The sequence below is a fragment of the Castanea sativa genome, chromosome 11, assembly GCF_040712315.1.
Source record: "Castanea sativa cultivar Marrone di Chiusa Pesio chromosome 11, ASM4071231v1".
Taxonomy (NCBI): domain Eukaryota; kingdom Viridiplantae; phylum Streptophyta; class Magnoliopsida; order Fagales; family Fagaceae; genus Castanea; species Castanea sativa.
Genome location: NC_134023.1, coordinates 27954533 through 27975295, shown reverse-complemented (window position 1 = coordinate 27975295; position 20763 = coordinate 27954533). Strand labels below are relative to the sequence as shown.

Genomic DNA, 20763 nt, shown 5'->3' with positions numbered 1-20763 from the left:
TTTGAGACATATTAATTGGCTTTGGGACAACAAATAAATAAAGATAAGATGACCTTGTTCTTTAGTAAATTAGTGACTAAGGAAACAAAAAACTAAACCTAGGACTTACTTAAGGTGCCGAAAATTAAGGAGTATGAAAGATATCTTGACTTGCTAGTAGTTGTGGGGAGGAACAAAATAGTCAGCTTGAACTATATTAAAGAGAGGGTTTGGAAAAGCTACAGGGTGGAAGAAAAAATTACTATCCAAAGGGGGCAAGGAAGTCTTATTGAAAGCTATAGTACAAGAAATTTCTACTTTTGCAATGAGTTGTTTCAAGCTACCAATCGGTCTGTGCAATGATATTGAAAAATTGATCCAGAAATTTGGTGGTTACAAAGAGGAGATCGACGAAAAATTCATTGGAAAAATTGGGAGACTATGTAAACCAAAGGCTCAAGGTGGTTTGGGGTTTCAAGATCTATGCAAATTCAATGATGCAATGTTGGCTAAGCGATTTTGGCAATTGGTGACCAATACGGACTCCCTCTTGTACAAGGTATTTAAATCTAAGTATTTTCCCAACGGTAATATTTCTTATGCCAAGCCAAACTCAGGTTCCTTTGCATGGAGAAGTGTCCTCCGAGCAAGGAAAGTCATTTCAATAGGTGCCCGATGGAGGATTGGTGATGGGACTCAAATTCGGATTTTTAATGACAATTGGTTACCTCACGAATGTGATGGTAAGATTATATCCCCTCCTTCAATTATCCCTAGAAATGCAACTGTTTTTGCTCTTATTGACAGTGGCTCGTGCTGGTGGAATAGCCAATTAATTGATGAGTCTTTCCTACCTTTTGAAACTCAAAAGATCAAAGATATACCATTGTGTGCTATTGCCTAGGGATCATTTGTTTTGGTTGTGGGATAGAAATGGAACTAATGTTGTCGAGTCGGGCTACCAGCTCTTATGTGTTGAAGAAAACAGAGCGTTAGCTACTGTCTCAAATCAGGATGCTGCAAGATCTTTTTGGACAGGTTATGGAAGCTGAAAATCCTAGGTATAATTAAGCATTTTCTTTGGAGAGCTTGTAATGGTGCCTTGCAAACAAAATGCAACTTGTTGAAGCGGAAAGTGACTCCAGACTCCATATGTGCTCTCTGTTCAAACAGTGCCGAGGCTAGCATACATGCATTATGGGGTTGCGAGAATGCTCAAGTAGTTTGGAAAAAATATTTCGTTTGGATTGATAAAAGAACAATTGACGTGGGAACCTTTTTGAACCTATTTAATCTGGTTAGACATCAGTCACGCCTACTGGATTTATTTGCTGTCACAGTTTGGTAATTTGGAATAGAAGAAACAAGACTTGGTTGGGGGAAAGTGTGCTGCCTTTGGAAAAAATAGTTGAGACAACCAAGCTTTTCATCTCTGATTTCCAAAGGTTCATGCTACAAGAATGAAGAAATCTCAGCCTCCTAATAAAATAAGATAAATGAGACAAAAAGTGAACTCTTAAAAACCAAAAATGAAAAAAGAGCAGTGCAAGCTATAAGAGCAGTACCAAATCAAGGCAAACTTTGAATACTAGATATGACCTCAAAATAACGGGGTCAAGTTCAAGCAAAGTGGACACCACCTGATACTCTAGCTAGCCTTCAAAACTAACTTTGATGGGGTCATTTTTAGGACATTGACAAGCCAGTATTAGGGTGGTGGTTGAAATTCCTTGGGTTAAGTGATGACTTCCTTTTTATAAAAATACAAAAACAGGTTATCCTAGAACTTTAAGCAGTTAGACATGTTGCACAGTTTGTTTAGGAAATTGGTAGTTGCCAATCCATCTTTGAAGGTGACTTTGAAATAACTGTAAACTCACTAAAAAAAACTGGTTCAACAGTTGCGTTTTTTTCTCAGCGGTTATGAAAATCGCTACTATAGGAGACCTACTACTGTGCTTTTAGAAACTGCCACAATATGTTGATTTATTACAACAGTTTAAAGTTGACGCTTTTTAAACCGCTACTATAGATACCCTCCTGTGGCACTTTAAGAAACCAATACAATAGGTAGAGCTATTATGATGGTTTCCAACTGCCACTATAGGGTTGAAATTATTATTATTATTATTTTTTTGTATTTTAAATAACCTATTGTAGACACTTGATTTTGCACCCATAATTTAATCAAGAAAGATGACTAGAATGAGCATTCACATACCCAAAATTCATGACTGCATTACATGCATTAATTCATTCATTGTGTATCATAAAAATAATCTTGAGATTCTAACGGTCGCGACAGTATGCCCGATTTCCAAATCGGACTGTCGGATTGAAAGATCATGATCAAGTTTGCACAGTCTGCATGCATTTTGTTTAGGTAGAACCAACCACACATGATTAATTTAAATTAATTCTGATTGGCTAGCTAATTAAAATTAATTAAGTAATTTTGTGATTGGTTGCTAGTTAGTGTCAAAAATAGACTTGATTGCATGAGAATAAAGAGGATAATTAGATAACAACAAAATTGTGGATAATCAAACTTTTTGGAGTGTTTATCTACAAGATAATCATTGTTGTAAAGACCTAAATCATCAAAAAATGAGTTTAATTTTTAGAATATAAATTCAAAACGTGTCTAAGTGCAAATCCCATTTCAAAAAACCTCAAAAAGGAGTCCAAAATGGACTAAAACTCAAATGCAGGTCCAGCACCCAAGAGGGCCATTCGACACTCTTGGAGTGTTGATCAACACTTTTCAAGTGTCATGTTGCACAGTTTGTTTAGGAAATTGGTAGTTGCCAATCCATCTTTGAAGGTGACTTTGAAATAACTGTAAACTCACTACAAAAAACTGGTTCAACAATTGCGTTTTTTTCTCAGCGGTTATGAAAATCGCTACTATGGGAGACCTACTACAGTGCTTTTAGAAACTGCCACAATATGTTGATTTATTACAACAGTTTAAAGTTGACGCTTTTTAAACCGCTACTATAGATACCCTCCTGTGGCACTTTAAGAAACCAATACAATAGGTAGAGCTATTATGATGGTTTCCAACTGCCACTATAGGGTTGAAATTATTATTATTATTATTTTTTGTATTTTAAATAACCTATTGTAGACACTTGATTTTGCACCCATAATTTAATCAAGAAAGATGACTAGAATGACCATTCACATACCCAAAATTCATGACTGCATTACATGCATTAATTCATTCATTGCATATCATAAAAATGATCTTGAGGTTCTAACGGTCGCGACGGTATGCCCGATTTCCAAATCGGACTGTCGGATTGAAAGATCATGATCAAGTTTGCACGGTCTGCATGCATTTTGTTTAGGTAGAACCAACCACACATGATTAATTTAAATTAATTCTAATTGGTTAGATAATTAAAATTAATTAAGTAATTTTCTGATTGGTTGCTAGTTAGTGTCAAAAATAGACTTGATTGCATGGGAATAAAGAGGATAATTAGATAACAACAAAATTGTGGATAATCAAACTTTTTGGAGTGTTTATCTACAAGATAATCATTGTTGTAAAGACCTAAATCATCAAAAAAGGAGTTTAATTTTTAGAATATAAATTAAAAACGCGTCTAAGTGCAAGTCCCATTTAAAAAAACCTCAAAAAGGAATCCAAAATGGACTAAAACTCAAATGCGGGTCCAGCACCCAAGAGGGCCATTCGGCACTCTTGGAGTGTTGATTAGCACTTTTCAAGTGTCAATTGGCACAAATGCGGGGCACGGCCCGAGGGCTCCTGGATTGAAATAAATTTTATCCTTTTCGATTTTTTAGAGATAAGGACGTGTCCCAGTTCGTATTCTGATCATTCAACTAATTTTTTGAACATCTCAGCCTCTATAAATAAAGGATCCCTCTCAAAATTCAGCACACTTTTTTCATACTTTCTAAACCCCTTTTTTTTACTCTTCTCTTCTTTTCTTTTCCCTCTTACGTGAAAGACGTTCTGGAGGCTTTTGCCTTAAGAATTTCTTTTCTGTAAGCAAAATATTTTAGGCTTATAAGAGTTAAATAAATTACTTTGAATCCTAAAATATCCTTTCACAAAGAAGAGCACGCTCATGCAAGAGGTAGTTTATTTCTTTTCTTTTTATTTTCTAGTCTTTTCTATTAATTTTTTTTGGTGATGCATGAATAGGTTTAAGATGTTTTCTTATTTCTGATTCTTAATATAATTGCCATGTTTTGTTTGATTTTTTTTTTTTATAAAAAAAATATGTTCTTAAATGATTTGTTGTTGCAATTTCTCTCTTGAATCTCAAAATCTGCAAATTATCAAAGATCTCTTTAAGCTAAAAACTAATCTGAATTTTTCAGATATAATTTTCTAAACTAAAAACTCATCTGTATTTTCATTAAATACAAATCAGATTTTTTTTACACATAAAAACTGATTTGTATTTTCATTAAATGCAGATTTGATTTTTTTTTTTACACATAAAAACTTATCTGTATTTTTATTAAATGCAGATCTAATTTTTTTAACATACAAAACTAATCTGTATTTTCATAAAATACAAATTTGATTTTTTTCAGAGAAAGTTGTTTTTGATACAATTGCAAGATTTTGAAATTTAAAAGAAGAAACAAAAAGTTAGGTTGAAGTTTTGTATATGTGATGCATGTAAAATAAATTCATCTAATGAGCATGAATCCTCTTCCAAAAGTCTTTTTTTAATTATTTTATGTCCAACAACAGATCTTTTTTTTTTTTTTTTTTTTTTTTTACATATAAACCACAAAATCATTATTTTATTGTTCAAAACATATCTGATTTTTCTTGATAAAATCACTTTTTTAACTTCACACAAAAACAGATTTGACATTTTTTACAAAAATCTTGCTCATTTCTTTACATAAAAACAGATATGATTTTCCTTACAAATCTAATTTTCTATTTACACACAAATAGATCTGACATTTTTTACAAAAATCTTGTTCATTTCTTTACATAGAAACAGATCTGATTTTCCTTACAAATCTAATTTTCTATTTACATAAAAATAGATATGAATTTTCTTTACAAATCTCTTTTTTTTTTTTTATAAATAAAATAGGTCTAAATTTTTCTAAAAAAGATGATACATTCATAAGATAGATTTATTTGAGTTAGTGTTGGTCAAGTGTCTGTCATGTATATTCAACATATCATTCACATCATGCAAAAATAGTATATAGGTCATTAAAGTCTAGAAAACCAGACTCTGCCTGACACCTTCTCATTCCATAACCTAACCCCCGTACTTAGGATTTTTGGAAAGGTAGATCTGTGCTTTGTCTTTCTTTTTATTTTTGGGTAGATTGTAACTAGGACAAGAAGCTTTGTATTCTTTTGCATAGAATGTAACTAGGACTCAAAGCCTTGTAAGATTTAATTTACCAAGATTGTATTTATTTTTATTCAATCAGTGACAATGAAGTATTTTGATCATGTAATTTGTATCTATTTTATCTTATTTTTTTGTACAAAAAATAAGTGGCGACTCCACACCACTTACCCAAAAAGAGAGGTGCCCTTAAAAGCACCCAAATCTCTTTTTTAAGAGCACCCCAAAATTTCCGCAGTCTCTCACACCTATTAAGGAAGTTTTAAAGCTGCCGCTATATATTTGCTCATATTGAAAACCTATTACAATGGTTTTAAAACCACCGTTATTGGTTTTACATTAATTAAGAGCTTTTTTCTTTATTTAAATGGTCTACTATGGTAGTTTAAAAACCGCCGCTATAGGATTTAAATTAAGATTTTTTTATTAAAAAAAAAACTATTATGGTGGTTTTCAAATTGCCACTATAGGTTTTGCAATGTTAAGACCTATTGCGGCGGTTTGAAAACCACCGTAATAGGTAATCCAGTTGAAAATTTTCTCGGTTCTAAAAGACCTATTACGACGGTTTCAAAACTGCTGCAATAGGTCTTTGGCCTAGTACTTACTTATTATGGCGATTTTAAAACCGCAGCAATAAGTCCCAATTTTGCCACAATAGGTCCCTACACTATTTTAAAAAATTCAGACTTCCCACCTCATTTTCACTTTACCAAAATCCTTTCCTCTCTCTCGGATCTCCTTACCCATCTTGTTGTCGATAAGACTATGCAAAAGCTTACTGGCACCGACTCAACCGACCAACACAGATCATTCCGTACTGTAGCTTCAACCGATCGATAGTACCAATGCCTTCAAGCGGAGAATAAATGGATTTCCAATGCCGATGCGGCGGTGGCAGAACCACATAGTGTTCAGGGGGTTCAAATGAACCCCCTGACTTTTGTATTTTTTTTTACATATAATAATATTTTTAAAGTTTTTGTTTTGACCACCCTAAATTGAAATTTTGAACCCCCTTAAATAAACCCAATAACAAATCAATTCAATACCAACATGTATCTTGGCTTTTCTATTTTTTTTTAAAAAAAACCAACAACAAACCAATTTGATCTAAAATCTGATATAAAAAAAAATAGCAAGCCTAACAACAAATAGTAGTAATTTGTTGATCTTAAATTTCAGGGAAAAAAATAATTAAGTGGACAGTAAAGTGTAAACATTGGAAACTGGGAAGTGGGAAGTGAAGCCAATTTATTTTTTAATGATTGTATTATTGCGTTGAAATCTTGATAGATTACTGCAAAAGACACAAAAAAAAAAATTGTTCTTAATAAATTATAAAGACTAATAAGTTGTCAAAGTTGAGTAGAATTTTTGAATAAAATAATTGAAAAGAGTTAAGGGAAAAACTAATAAATAATAAATTAAAATATTCTAAGCAATAACAATTAAAGTTCACTTAACAATATTGATAATTAATGACTTTGTTATAATAGTAAGAGACAATCGATGATTTCTAAGATTTAATTTTAGCAACACTAATCTTCAATATACTAAGGAACAATATGCTCAATGAACTTATAGTCTATCTTTTATTCTCTTGCTGTATTATGGATAAATGTTTTATCAAGAAATCACTTATACCACAAGATTCATCTCCCACCTAAGATTTATTATTTAAAAGAACTCGTGTTGACTTGAAAAATATTTATTTGAATCATAGATTGAGAAAAATCTCATCTTATCATCCTATTAATCAAGATGAAATAAGAAAATATTATTTACAAAAAGGTCGTTATCAACTTCATAAATTTGAATGACCCTCCTAAAAAATATTTCTGGAGGCGCCACTGTGATGCGGTGAAGATGCTAGAGAAGAATGTCCAAAACCAACCTATAGCTGAATCGAATCGATACACAGAGTAACATGGTATAAATTTTAATGGTTTTCCAATGGTGTTGTTTCACTAAGATTCCTTTTTATTTTATTTTATATATATATAAAAACAAAAAACGTCATCGTTTCACTTGTTATTAAAAAAAGAAGAAGAGAAAAAGGGCATCGTTTTATGCTAGGGTTTTCTAATTTATGCCTAGTATAAATTCATTCTATTCTCCACCACTAGCCTTCACTCTCTCTCTTGCTCTCGCCTCTTGGCTTGGCTGGCCTCCCTTTGCCCTCTCAAGTCATCATCAGACGCCTTAGTCCTCACCAATCAAGCAGTTGCCGCTAGCCACTCTGCCCAATCTGCTGCAAACCATCGGGAAACCCCTCTCCTCTCTCACCTCTAGCACCATATATCAATCTCTCTATAAATGTGTGTGTTTTTTTTAAAGAATCAAGTTTTCAGTACCAAATTATTATAAGAACATACATTGCTAAATGAAATGGGGTTGTTGCAACATAATCAGTGTCAAGTTAAATTTTTTTGAACCATTACTTCAGTTAATATATGTTGTTTGAACCAAAAGAAAACTGCCCATATTTTTTTTTTGCCCAATATAGAGTTTCATTTGTTTTTATAGATTGACTTTTCACATTTTTTTTTTGTTCTTGTTTATAGATGCAGTTAGCCATCTTATAATGGTCTGGGAAACTTCTATAGTTAATTTTTAATCTATTTGTGAGGCAAAGACTCTTAGAGTATAGCTCAATGTATACCTTAGCTAGTTATGTTGAACATCTGAAGCTTCATGTATATTCTCTTTTACGATCACATCATATTAGTTTTTGACTATTAATTAACTATAAAATATGCATATCATTAAGGTAATAAGTTTGATTGGAGTAATTTTGTACTTGAGCTAGCTTCAATTAGTGACTCTACACTCTATGGTCAATGTCAGTGTCAGTGTGTCACAATCTATGAGCATTTTTTTTTTCAGCATTTTGATTTTTTGAGGGAGACTAAGATTGAGAGAGTTCTCACTTTCAATCATTCACCAAGAGGTAATCACTCACTATATTCAGCCATTTGATTTTAATATTTAGTAACAACTTCTTTAAGTTTATCTATATATATATATATAATTATAATTAGCTCTTATTTTATATTTATATTGAGAATAATATAATGAATTCCTTGTTATTCTATGTCATTATCTTTATATAGGAAATTGTACAAGGATTCTAATATTCAGTTTTACTCTACTTTTGATTTTAAAAAAAAATTATTTAATTATTAAATTTGGGATGTTACATTGGTTGGCTGGTTGTAAAAAAAAAAAAAAAATGATCTTGAGAAGAAAATGATTGACTGAATGAGTAATGACTGTCATTGTTTTTAGTGACATTATGAATTGTTGAGTAATAAGTATGAATTGTTGAGTAATGACTAATGACTGTTAGTATGTTATTGTTGCCTTGTTGTACTTAAACAGACTAATTATTACTATTATTGGATCTGGTTATGACATTAATTGATTGAGAGTGAGCTAATAGAAAAGTTTTTACTTGACATTGTTGTGGAAACTTTTTTTTTGTTGGTTGAAATTTTTTTTTATTAGATGGATGTCGATGCTCCACTTGGATTTGGTGCACCTAGGGACCCCCTCCTCCTAACCCACCTGAACTTGCAGCACCTATTGGACTTGGTGCATCACTTCCCCCACTGCCACCTAAACAAGGTGGTAAGGACTCATCTATAGTATGAAAGCACTGCATTAAGTTGGCCGGTGGTGATCCTAATAAGCCAAAGTCTCAATGCAAGTATTGTAAAAATTAATATAATTGTCATGGTAGGACAAATGGTACTTCGAGCATGTTGCACCACATGAAGGTGTGTAACAAGAGACATTTTCCATGTTATGATAAGCAAAAAACTATCTTTCCAAGCTATAAGATGGAAGGGGAAAGTGATTCAAATGTGCTAGTGGTTGCAAACCATAGTGAAGAGAGGATAAGGTTGACGTTGGCAAGGATGATTATTATTGATGAATTACCTTTTAAATTTGTGGAACGTCAAGGCTTTCAAAAATTTATGGAAATAATTGAGCTTAGGTTTTTTATTCCTCATCGTACTCTATTGCAGGGCTTGTATGAAAATTTATTCTAGTGAGGTGAATATTTTGAAAAGGACTTTTGTTGGGGCAACAAGTTTGTGTAATAACGAATACTTGGACCTCCAAACAAAACATGAACTACATGGTAGTTACCGCACACTTCATTGATATTGATTAGACTTACCAAAATAAAATCTTGAACTTTTTCCCTATAGCTAATCACAAAGTGGAAATCATTGGTAAGGCGGTTGAGTCATATTTGTTGAAGTGGGGTATAGACCGGTTGTTTACAATTACTGCGGACAATGCTAGTTCTAATGATGTGCTATTGATTAGGTGAAGAAGAAAAAAGAAAGAAAGAGATAGTAGCATATTGAGTGATGAGTTTATGCATATGTGTTTTTGTGCGCGCATATCTTGAATTTGATAGTGCAAAGTGGGTTGAAGTCCATTCATGAATCAATTGTCAAGGTAATGTGGTGCGATATGCGAGAGCCTCCCTCGCAAGGTTTAAGAAGTTTCAAGAATGCGTTGATGAGGAGAAAATTAAAGCAAAATGCTTTGAAATTTGAGAGAGCATTTGATAGGCTGGAAGAGGAGGATGAGCATTACAAACTTTATTTTTATGAAGCGGATAGAAATGGGAAAAATCCCATTGGTCCTCCTAACTATCTTGATTGGGAAAATGTCAAGACCTTTGTGAAATTTCTTGGCATATTTTATGAGGCTACACTTAGATTCTCAGGGTATTTGTTTGTCACTTCCAATACATACTTCCATGAGCTAATTAGCATTGAAAATCAATTGCAGCAGTTGTATAATGTTGATGGGGATCCTCTTTTGAGGAGTATGGCAAGAGAGATGAAAAAATATATATGATTAGTATTGGGAAAGTATAGATAATTTCAATTTGGTACTTTTTGTTGCTGTTGTTCTTCACCCAAGGTATAAATTGAAGTATGTCAAGTTTTGGTTCAAGGAATGGTATGGAAAGGACAAAGGGGATGTGATGAGCTCTAAAATTTGAGATGCATTAAAGAGGTTGTATATGGAGAAAATGGGTCAAAATGGAGCCTCAAGTTCTAATGGTAGTAGTAGTAGTACTTCATTATCTAGGGACTTCGGGCCAAGTGTTGGTAATGCTTTTGATTGCTTTAAAAGCTATAGTACCAAATTTAAGCAACACTTGGCAGATGAGGACAATGTGAAATGCAAATCTGAGTTGGATATGTATTTGTTAGAATCAATGTTATGGATACCATTTCGGACCCCATTTCGATTTACCTAGTGGAATGGAATATTTCAGTTCTGACCTATTTTAGCGTACCGTTTCAAGGTGTTTCGAGTTCCCAAAAAAAATTTAAAATAATATATATATATATATAGAGAGAGAGAGAGAGAGAGAGAGAGAGAGAGAGAATGAAAAACTACAACCAAATATTACGCTAGGGAGATTCAATAAATAAGTTTGAATTTTTCAAACTCTCTTGTTAGCTTTTTGAGTTTTGTCATTTCCAATGCTTTTTCACGTGGGTGGTGTCAGCAAACTAAAAGGCAAACATATAGAAGAAACAAAGCAAAAACTTAAACAGAAGGCATAGACTAAAGTCAAAAAATGAAAGAAAAGGCATAGGGTTTGAGACGAAGCAAAGAAGAAGAAAAGAAGGGGCGACCTCTCAGTTGTCTGTGATGGCTGGGTTTGTTCTTCAAGAGATTGGCGGTGGAAATAGGCTTTGCAAATGAGTTTGTTAGTTTAGGAATTTTTTTTTTCCTTCTAAAAACTAGTATCGGCCGAAATTTACTTTTCAACCGAAATTGACCAGAATTGGCCAGAATGGCCAAAATGACCTGAAATTGGCCAGAATTAAGCTCAACGTGGAATAGGTGGTATTACTGTTCCGGATTGCATCCCGGTATGAGATATTCTGGCCGTTTTGTCTGGTACTAAACATATTTAATAACATTGGTTGGAATCATCTGAGAATCCTAATGTGGAAGATTTTGACAATTTGATCTAATAGAAAATGAATTCTTCTAGATATCGAGTAATTTCCTAAATTGCCCATGATGTGTTCGCTATTCCTGTTTCTACAGTTGCATTCGAGTCTGCTTTTAGTATGAGGGGCATGTTTTGGATTCATTCTGAAGAATTCGAAGAAAAAAAAAGACCAATAAAACTTCAGGAGTGCATAAATAATGTGGAGGATATGGAGGGTTTTGAGATTGACATTGGTAAAAAAATATATATGTTCATTTTGTTTATTGTATGCATCAATTGTTTATTTATTTGCTCAATGCTTAAGAATCATTTTGTTTTGAATAGGACTGTAGAAATTGCATCAGTTTGCCCAATGCCTATGGAGGAGGGTCTAAGCACCATTGTGTTGAATGATGATACGTGATGTGCTGCTTTTTACTTTGAGTTAGTTAGTAGTTAGTATTATGTAAGTATACTTGCTATTATCATTCATTTGTGCTAATTATAAATATTTTATTGTTTATAAATGTTTTATTGTTATCAACACGTGTTTATTTTGTTTTGTTTAGTATTGTGTAGGAGTTCTAGAATGATGCATAGTGCACAGACTTACTAGAAAAATGGTGGAATTAGCATTCTTTTGCCTATATGCTAATTATATTTGTACATGTTATTGGTGGTGGACTTTTCACTAATGGTAGTTACTAGTTAGTCATGGGTGGGATAATATTGGGATACAGGCAATTAGCATTCTTTTAACTAAATGCTAATTTAATTTTATATTTTGTTTTGGCATTTGTGGACAATGAAAAATAGTTTTGTAATACGTTATTAAGTGGATACATAAACACTTATTGTTATTGACATTGACACACACAGTGACACTAATGATATTATATGCTATATGATAGTGTTTTGGGAGTTGAACTCTTGTTGAGGCAATTTCAAAACTTTTTTACATGGTGAATGAAATGATGAAATTTGGATAGGTTATTTATGTGTGAACAGGTTTGACAATTTTATGATGAAATTTTGACAGATTTTTAATGTGTGAACATATTTTTTATGAAGTTTATGTGTGACTAGATTTTTTATGATGAAATTTTGACAGATGTTTTTGGACAAATTTTTTTTAAAAAAAAATTTATTGGTGGGAGGGCAGAAACTGCACCTGGACAGTTTTATTTATTTATTTTATTATGTGTAAACAAGTTGATATATTGCACAGGTCGATGAGTGAAATGTGAATAGGTATTTGTGTAAAATCTAAGTGGACATTTTGCTTGATGTGTGAATAGTTTGTCAAGTGAACATTTTGCTGGAAATCTTGAAAGTGTTGTGTATTGGGCTAGAAAGCCCAATTTTATTTATTTATTATTATTATTTTTTTAATAAAAAGAACAAACAAATTTTTTTAATGTTTCAAACTGACCAAACCGATTAAACGGCCGCAAAATACCGCATTGCTATAGTTCAAAAAACCAACCCTAAGCGATATGCATTGATTCTAATTATGAGAATACCAATCCCTATCAATTAGGTGATAAATTTAGGAAAAAACCAAGCCAACCGACGCCTCCACCCATCTCGCTGCTGACCTCCCTTCTTCCTTTTCCCATTCACGTCCTTACTCTTCCCCTTCGCCCATCTCCGCCCACCCTTTTGGGCACCCCTTTCCCCACCACCATGGCCATGACCACTTGTCCTTAACCCACTTCCCCTCCTCCTCTCTTCTTATTTACTCAAATTCCATCATTTCCCCTCCAAAATTTCTAACCCAAAAATCCTACCTAAAACCCTAGCCCCTACCCAAAGCAAGGTAAGTCTCTCTATCTCTCATTTCTATTTTGTAGTTATTTTGTGTATATATTTGTAGTTAAATTTCTGGTTTCTTAGTTTTGATTTTGGTTAAAGTTTGATTTTGGTTGAAGTGCATAAGACCCAAGGTAAAAATCTAAGTTTTCTCTCAATATCTTCTATGAAATCCTTTGGGTTTTGTTATTTTATGATGTTTATGGTATATCCTGATGGGTTTGATGAGTAATGGAAGATTAGAGGGTTATGAGGTTTTTGGGTAGCAAGTTTTTTGTATAAATTTGAAAATTTCAGTTCATTTGGGGGGGGGGGGGTTTGCTTTGATGGGATGATTTTTTTTTTTAACTAATGGGTATTTGAGGGTTGCTTTCCTAGAGCAAACATATGGGTTTTATTGTTGCATGAGTTGACTTTAAAGTGTTCCCTTTGCATTAGAAGGACTTTGAAATATGTGAATGTGGACGTGCATGTTGCATGCCAAGTGTTTGGTGGATTACTTATATGAGTTATCAGATTGAATTTCTTGGCTTGTGTTGTGATGATTGTTATGTGAGGTATGAGTTGCATTCCTAGTTGTTAATATATGCCAACACGTGTAGCTTTAAGTTTAATCAAGTATTAAAGCTTTTGGCATACTATTAAAATTATAGTAATTTTTTTTGGGACTCTAAATCTACCCTTGGTAGATTTGAGTCAGTTGCACTATGTGATTTTTAATAAATTATAGAAAAATATTTTGAGCCGAATTTTTGGTGTTGTATACTAGACATATAAAGGCCTCTCCCTATTTAATTACAAGCTATTTGGGTCACTTTAAGTGGACCAAACGATATTTATAAAAAGGGTTGACTTGCTGCAAATTTAATTTGGGCTTTTCTCTATTTTGTTGATTATGTGTGTATTTGTTTCACATTGAGTTAATGTTGTGGTTTTCAGTTTTGATTTTGGTTAAAGTTGGGTTTGGATTTTTTGAAATGGAATAGGTTGTTGTGTGGGGTTTTATTGGTTGTTGTGGTTTTATGAAACCTGTGGGGACTAAAAGGACCTAAGTAAGTATGTGGGCTTTGGGCTTTGTTGATGGGCGCTAGTTTATTTTAGACTAAAAGCCCCCTAGAACTGTAGGTCGGCCCATGAGTCGAGGGTCCAAGGATTCGTCCGAGGACGAATCTCTCCTCGGACAGACCCACGATGACCCTGGGATTCGCCAAAAAGATCAAGGCAGAGTTCTGGAAAAACCGTTGGTTAAGAGGGGGATTTAAGCACCCTCCGGATGCAACGGTGTGAGAGAAATATCTCAAAAAAAGGTTGCTACCTCCACATTAAAGACCCTGCACCTACTTCCCTGGCCGCATTAATGGGGGAGTGACCCCTGAATAGTAGAAGTCAGCCTTCTTGCTATCATTTAAAGACTTCCAGAGGGTGGTGGATGGGACAGGTGGCTAATAGGGTGATTTGTATTACATGTGGATAAAGAGGGAAGCAGAATAAGTATTTAAAGAGAGAGGAGAGTAAAGAGAAGGGGGGTTAGAAAATATTAAAGATTGTAACCTTTAAAAGAAAAAGGAGAAATAATATATAAGTTGTTCTCGGCTTACGTCCGAGGAGGATTATTTTGCCCTGTTTGTCTATTGTTTGCAAATACTGTAACATTCAAGCCTGTTCATTAAGCTTCGAGCACCACTAAACTAGATTGCGAACCCACACTCTACAAATTTAATTGTTTAAGGCTCGTTGGGCCTGAGCCCACGTGTGTTTTTTAGGTCCAGGTGCAATTGTGCACTTACAATTGGCGCCGTCTGTGGGGATCTAGTGTTGAAGGAACTAGAACGCCATGGCAGGCTTAGGCTCACACCATGCAGAATCTCAGGGATCGCAACCTGAGGATCTTTTCGAGCGTCTTGAGTGCCGGAGGGATCGAGAGGGTAGCGTTCACACCGAGTATCCTAGAGCGAGTCATACTCACGGTGGAGGAGACAGTACCACCCATGAAGATGATGCCAAAGCCATGCAAAAGGAGATCAATCATCTTAAGAGGAAGTTACGCCGCGTCAGACGGAGGCGTTCGCCATCCTCATCTAGTCTTTCTTCAGGGAGATCCCGGGGAAGTAATTACAGTTCAAGGTCATGGTCACCCCCCAGCAAAACACCCTCTTTTGAAGAGAATGGCTCACCAGGTCATAGGCACAGGAAGCTCCCCTCCAGGGGCTTAGGGAACGATGCTATGAGCCGGGCGTTGCATCAACTCTCCAAATCACCATTCTCACGTAGGATTGAGAATGGAAGACTCCCCAGAAGGTTCACCCAGCCCACCTTTACCATTTATAACAACCGGACTGACCCGGTGGAACATGTGAGCCATTTTAACCAGAGAATGGCAGTGCATTCTCACAATGAGACCCTGATGTGCAAAGTCTTCCCTTCTAGCTTGGGACCTGTTGCTATGAGGTGGTTCAACGGTCTAAAATCTGGGTCTGTAGGTTCGTTCGGGGAACTGACTAGAGCATTCGCGTCACGGTTTATTACATGCAGCAGAGTTCCTCGACCGTTGGACTCGCTGTTATCTATGGCTATGAAGGAGGGCGAGACGTTGAAAGCATACTCCGACAGGTATTGAGAGATGTTTAACGAGATAGACGGTGATTTTGACGAGGTGGCGATCAATAATTTTAAAGTAGGTATTCCAACTGATCATGACTTGAGGAAGTCCTTGACCAAGAAACCCGTACAGAGTGTACGTCGCCTCCTGGACCGTATTAACGAATACAAAAGGGTCGAGGAAGACCAACAGCAGGGGAAGGGTAAGGCGAAGGTTATCCCGCAGGAGAGAAGGGATTTCAGGTCGGACAGATATCACAACAACAAGCCGAGAAGAGATTACTCCGGACAGTCTGGCTCGGCGACACCTCAGACCGTTAATACTGTATTTCGAGAACCGGTGCACCAACTACTGGAGAAGGTCCGTAAGGAACTCTACTTCAGATGGCCCAGTAAGATGGCGGGGGATCCTGCCAGGAGGAATCAAAATCTCTTTTGTCAGTACCATCAAGACGTGGGTCATACTATCCAGAACTGTTGAACCCTCTGGAATCACTTGCAACAGCTTGTCAGTGAAGGAAAATTAAAGCAGCACATGTACCAACCTAGCGGACAGGGCAGTCAGTTTGGCTTGAATAATCAGAGGAATAATTCATCTCGGCCTCCTTTGGGAACGATCAACGTTATCTTTGCTGCGCCTGGTAGGACTGGCTCATGTCCCACCAGGGTGATGGCAGTTTCACACTCCCAAGCCGAGGAGAGGGGCTCCAAGACAAAGAGATTGAAGTTGAATGTGCATGTCTTGGGATTTTCAGAGAAAGATAAGGCTGGAACCATCCAACCCCATGACGACGCCCTAGTGGTCACTCTGAGGATAGGGAATTATGATGTAAAAAGGGTAATGATTGATCAAGGCAGTGGGGCAGATATCATGTATCCTGACTTATTCAAGGGGTTGAAGTTGAAGTTGGAGGACCTCACCCCTTATGACTCACCGTTAATAAGTTTTGAAGGGAAAGCCGCTATACCAAAGGGACAGATTCGGTTGCCCGTGCAATCTGGCTCCGAGATGGTTGAGGTGGATTTTATCGTGGTCGATGCGTATTCCCCATACACAGCCATCCTTGCCCGACCCTGGCTGCACGCTCTGGGGGCTGTTTTCTCCACCTTGCATGTTAAGGTTAAGTTCCCTTCGGGGGAGTGCATTGAAGAGATTCTCGGCAGCCAATTGATGGCCAGGTAATGCATATCAGCTGCAGTGCTGCATCAGACCGAAGCGCAGTCCTCGATCTCGGCTGTGAAAGACTTATAGCAATTAACGACTCTGGATACGCCCGACGTGGTGACAGCAGAAGAGGCCATATGCAAAGACCTTGAGAAGTTTTTGATATCGGATGATCCCGAAAGGTTCTTCCAGGTTGGGGTATGTTTACCACACTAGGAGAAGATGGAATTGGTGGAGTTTCTAAAGAACAACATCAATGTTTTTGCTTGGGACCCCTATGAAGCTCCGGGTGTTGACCCAAACTTCATTTGTCATCATTTGAACGTTAATCCTGCTATTCTTCCTAGAAGGCAGCCCCCTCGGCGTTCCTCCAAGGAGCATTCCGAAGGCGTTAAAGAGGAGGTGCTCAAGCTCAAGAAGGCTGGGGCTATCAAGGAAGTTTTTTATCCGGAGTGGTTGGCGCATACGGTTGTGGTCAAAAAGAAGAATGGAAAATGGCGAGTATGTGTAGACTTCACAGATTTAAACAAAGCCTGCCCAAAGGACTCGTTCCCGATGCCCCGTATCGACTAGCTAGTAGACGCCACCGTCGGACATCCTCGAATAAGTTTTTTGGATGCCTTCCAAGGTTATCACCAAATTCCATTAGCGACAGAAGATCAGGAGAAAACTGCTTTTATTACTCCAACAGGGAATTATCACTATAAAGTGATGCCGTTCGGGTTGAAGAATGCTGGGGCTACTTACCAAAGGATGATGACCAGAATGTTTGAATTGCAGCTGGGAAAGACCATTGAGATATATGTGGATGAAATGGTAGTGAAAAGCAAGACGATATCTGCGCACGTGAAAGATTTGGACGACACTTTTCAGGTACTTAGAAAGCACAGGTTACGTCTTAATGCCTCGAAGTGTTCTTTTGGGGTGAGTTCTGGTAAGTTCTTGGGTTATATGGTTACTCATAGAGGGATAGAGGTGAATCCAACACAGGTCAGAGCCATTCAAACTTTACAGCCACCTCGGAATCCAAAGGAAGTTTAGAAATTAACCAGAATGATCGCTGCTCTCAGCAGGTTCATCTCGCGGTCAGCTGACCGATGCAGGCCTTTCTTCCAACTGTTGAATAAATGGAAAGGGTTCTAATGGTCCGAAGAGTGCGTTGTAGCCTTCCAACAACTTAAGGAATATCTTTTCCGGCCACCCATTATGTCTCGGCCTGAAGTAGATGAGGTCCTATTTGCATATCTGGCAGTGGCCGTCCATGCAGTCAGCCTGGTCCTCATAAGGGACGACAGTAGGGTGCAAAGACCGGTTTACTACGTCAGTAAGACACTGAATGACGCCGAAGTGCATTACTTACTTTTGGAGAAAGCACTTCTAGCTGTAGTTCATGCCACGCAGAGGCTTCCTCATTATTTCCAATCCCACACTATTGTAGTTTTGACCCAACTACCTCTCAAGTCAGTGTTGTGTAGTGCCGACTTCTCAGGAAGGGTGGCTAAATGGGGAACTATTTTGGGGGCCTTTGACATCAAATACATGCCACGTACCTTGGTGAAGGGCCAGGTTCTTGCAGATTTGGTGGCAGAGTTCGCTGAACCATTGTTGGAAGAAACTTTGAAGGAATCACACATGGATGAGAAATCAGTTGGCATGATTACAAATGAAAGACCTTTGACTTGGAGCGTATCCGTTGATGGGGCAGCTAACCAGAGAGGGTCTGGCATCGGACTCATCCTGGTATCCCCCGAAGGGATTGTCTTCGAAAAATCCCTAAGGTTGGCATTCTCGGCTATTAATAATGAGGCCGAGTATGAAGCAGTCTTGGTCGGCATGAACATGGTACATACGATGGGCGGAAAGGAAGTTCACATGTTCTCGGATTCTCAGTTAGTGGTCGGCCAGGTGACGGGGACCATGGGGGCTAGGGACCCAAGAATGCAAGAATACTTGACCGAGGTCAAACGTTTACAATCTAAATTCGATTCCTTTATCTTGTCTCATGTTTCTAGAAGTGGAAATACGCATGCAGACTCTTTGGCCACCTTAGCGACGTCCTCGGCTCAGGGTTTACCTAGGATTATCCTTGTCGAAGATTTGCTAGCGCCAGCTCTTACCACCGTTGGTGCAGCCCGGATCCATTTGATAAGGCTTGGACCTAGTTGGATCAATCCTATGATATCTTTTCTGAAAAACGACATTCTACCCGACGACAAGTCTGAAGCAGACAAGATCCGTCGAAAGGCACCGCGTTTCTGGTTGTCCGAGGATCAGAAATTGTATAAACGGTCCTTCTCCAGACCATATTTGTTATGCGTGCACCTCGAATCAATGGAGGCGCTTTTGGAAGAACTGCATGAGGGAATTTGTGGTAGCCATACTGGGAGAAGGTCCCTAGCTCATAGAGCACTCACTCAAGGATATTGGTGGCCGAATATGCAGAGGGAAGCTCAGGACTATGCAAGAAAGTGTGACCAATGCCAGAGGTTCGCTCCTAACATCCATCAACCTGGGGGAGTCCTTAACCCTCTCTCCAGTCCTTGGCCTTTCGTTCAATGGGGATTGGACATAGTAGGACCGTTTTCGAGGGCTGTAGGAAACAAAAGGTGGCTGCTTGTGGGGACCGACTACTTCACCAAATGGGTAGAGGCTGAGCCCTTGGCAAATATTAGGGACATCGATTTCAAGAAATTCATCTGGAAAAACATCATCACTAGATTTGGAGTACCACATACGCTTATTTCGGACAATGGCGTTCAATTTGATAGTAGAGCTTTTAGGAAATATTGTGGTGACATGGGCATCATAAATAGATACTTCACTCCAGTTTATCCTTAGGGAAATGGGCAAGCTGAGGCCGTTAACAAGGTTATAGTTAGTGGACTCAAGAAAAGGCTGGACGATGCGAAGGGCAGATGGGTAGAAGAACTACCACACGTTCTATGGACGTATCGAACTACGCCGCACAGATCCACAGGAGAAACGCCATTCTCTATGACTTATGGAGCCGAGGCAGTGATACCTTTAGAGTCGGGCTTCCCCACATTGAGGACGAGTACTTTTAGCCCAGAAAATAACAACAACCTCCTGGAGAAGAGCCTAGATTTAGTTGAGGAACGGCGAGAGACAGCTATGGTCCAAATGGCTTATTATCAGCAGAAGCTTAAACGAGGATATGATGCCCATGTGAAGCTCAGGCCACTCGCGCTTGGGGATCTGGTTCTGAGAAAGGTTGTAGGTACTGCTAGAAACCCAGCTTGGGCTAAATTAGAACCGAACTGGGAAGGACCATATCGGATTATTTTTGTAGCAGGCATAGGGTCATATCGACTAGCTGATCTAGATGAAAAAGTTGTACAACGTTCGTGGAATGTAAACAACCTTCGAAGGTATTATTATTAATAAAGGGCGCTTTTGTCGTTTGTGGTTTAAATTATAAATGTATATGGGCTTATCAATCACAACTCTCAAAATATCAAACAGAAACTTGGTAATGCATGGTCCTCGGACCACATACCTTGTGGAAATTGATATGTTCTAAAATATCAAACAGAAACTTGGTAATGCATGGTCCTCGGACCACATACATTGTGGAAATTGATATGTTCTAAAATATCAAACAGAAACTTGGTAATGCATGGTCCTCAGACCACATACATTGTGGAAATTGATATGTTCTTAAATATCAAACAGAAACTTAGTAATGCATGGTCCTCGGACCACATACCTTGTGGAAATTGATATGTTCTAAAATATCAAACAGAAACTTGGTAATGCATGGTCCTCGGACCACATACGTTGTGGAAATTGATATGTTCTTAAATATCAAACAGAAACTTGGTAATGCATGGTCCTCG

At 37.2% G+C, this 20763-nt stretch overlaps 1 protein-coding gene across 1 annotated transcript; it reads left to right on the top strand.

Annotated features, from left to right (window-relative positions):
• Window positions 1-304: 304 nt before the first annotated feature.
• On the top strand, window positions 305-883 carry LOC142616313 (putative mitochondrial protein AtMg00310). Its single transcript, XM_075789191.1, has one exon. The coding sequence runs from the start codon at window positions 305-307 to the stop codon at window positions 881-883; it is 579 nt and encodes a 192-aa protein (XP_075645306.1).
• The last annotated feature ends 19880 nt before the right edge of the window (window positions 884-20763 follow it).